The sequence below is a fragment of the Pecten maximus genome, chromosome 18, assembly GCF_902652985.1.
Source record: "Pecten maximus chromosome 18, xPecMax1.1, whole genome shotgun sequence".
NCBI classification, from domain to species: Eukaryota; Metazoa; Mollusca; class Bivalvia; order Pectinida; family Pectinidae; genus Pecten; species Pecten maximus.
The window spans coordinates 25,298,500-25,300,422 of NC_047032.1; the positions used below are offsets into that span (position 1 = coordinate 25,298,500).

At 38.1% G+C, this 1,923-nt stretch overlaps 1 protein-coding gene across 1 annotated transcript; it reads right to left on the reverse strand.

Moving 5' to 3' along the window:
• Nucleotides 1-453: 453 nt before the first annotated feature.
• Nucleotides 454-1,190, reverse strand: LOC117316325 (putative nuclease HARBI1). Its single transcript, XM_033870866.1, has 2 exons — nt 993-1,190; nt 454-657 (listed from the first exon to the last, which is right to left on the reverse strand). The coding sequence occupies exons 1-2, from the start codon at nt 1,188-1,190 to the stop codon at nt 454-456; spliced, it is 402 nt and encodes a 133-aa protein (XP_033726757.1).
• Between the last annotated feature and the right edge of the window lie 733 nt (nt 1,191-1,923).

A 1,923-nucleotide genomic window follows, 5' to 3' on the forward strand; every position in this document is an offset into this window, starting at 1 on the left:
TGAACAAAAAACAAAGCCAAATATTTGTTCCAACTTCCATATGCATTTTATAAAGGGAACATCTTGGAGTGGGGCACTCCTCGCGCCCCCAACAGTTAACAACATCTTGGAGTGGGGCACTCCTCGCGCCCCCAACAGCAAACAACATCTTGGAGTGGGGCACTCCTCGCGCCCCCAACAGTTAACAACATATTGGCACTCCTCGCGCCCCCAACAGCAAACAACATCTTGGAGTGGGGCACTTCTCGCGCCCCCAACAGTTAACAACATCTTGGAGTGGGGCACTCCTCGCGCCCCCAACAGTTATCAACATCTTGGAGTGGGGCACTCCTCGCACCCCCAACAGCTAACAACATCTTGGAGTGGGGCACTCCTCGAGCCCCCAACAGCTAACAACATCTTGGAGTGGGGCACTCCTCGCGCCCCCAACAGTTAATACTCCTCTCAGGAAGACTACCTGGTGAAGTAGGCACGAGTGATATGGTCACTCACAGCTTGTCCGTCCTGCGCTCCATTGTAGGCAGCATCACCCTCTACCTCATCAACAGCATTGTCTTCCTCCCCATCAACGATTGGCTCCTCCAAGGTAATGGCAATGTTGTGAAGCACTGCACATGCAATGATAAGGGTGACAACTCGTTCTGGCTGCATGCGTATCTGTATTAAGAAACATTGGAATATATAACAGACACGATAAATGTATGATAACATTTATATATACAGATTTCATAGGAATTTACATTTTTCTCTGCTGTCACTTGTATTGTTACTCTCACTTTTTCCTTTTCAAATTGATATATTTATCTATAAGGATATTGAATTAGTTTAATGTAAAGGTCATGCGTTATTGAATAGCTATATTAGATTGAGTCATTTCCACATATCAATATTAATGTTAAACCCTATAAAGTATATGTGTGTTATTCAATTTGAATACATTGTACTGATAACATCACTGTCATAATGGCTTGTCCATGAAGTAAAATTAATACCTCAGAGTGAAGGATGTGGAAGCGTCTCGTCCACCTCCCAAATGTCCTTTCAATTACACTTCTGGTCCTGCCATGCGCATTATTATAATTTCTCTGTGCAGGACAATTTGGATTCAAAAATGGTGTCAAGAGGAATGGTCGGCACGGGTAACCAGAATCCCCCAACAACACATTTTCCAAATTCTGATGTCTTTCCATATGGATACAAACCTGCAAATCAATATAATTATACAAATGCAAAACAACGTCAAAAATAGTGGAGGAATGTTAGTTCAAGAACTGGCCCTTGAGATAATTTTTATTCAAGGTCATTTCGGTTGGGTTTTTTTATGAACCTATTATTTTATTAATGAATATAAATATGACATCGCAACTCTATCTTGGTTGATATATGAGCAGTTGACATTTATATGTAAAAAAAAAAAAAAATATTGGATCACCACCAATGACCTAAATCAATTTATAAAAAAAAATGGATTGAATACCTCTTTTTCTACAACTGCTAATGCCAGCTATATGTAACTCATTGTTTTTTATAAAAAAGATCACCTTTATTAGATGTACATTTTAATAATATGTAACTGGTCTCTTTTTGGAATGTTATAAACTATGTTTGGTAATTAAATATATATACCTGAGATGTTCTGAAAATATGGGCATCATGTGTGCAACCTGGCCAACTTGCATTGATGCCCAAGAATTTTCCTGTAGCAAAAAATGAATGAAATGAAATATTACTGTGTATATTATGCATAATATGCGTAGTTTGGTTTGGTTTGGTTTATTTTGTTTAACGTCCTATTAACAGCTAAGGTCATTTAAGGACGGCCTCCTAGCTTTAGCAACAAAAGTGAAAATAAAAATACTGATATTAATTAATAAACAAGTATAATATAAATGCAATTATCATCTGTAAGTTTCATTATCTTGT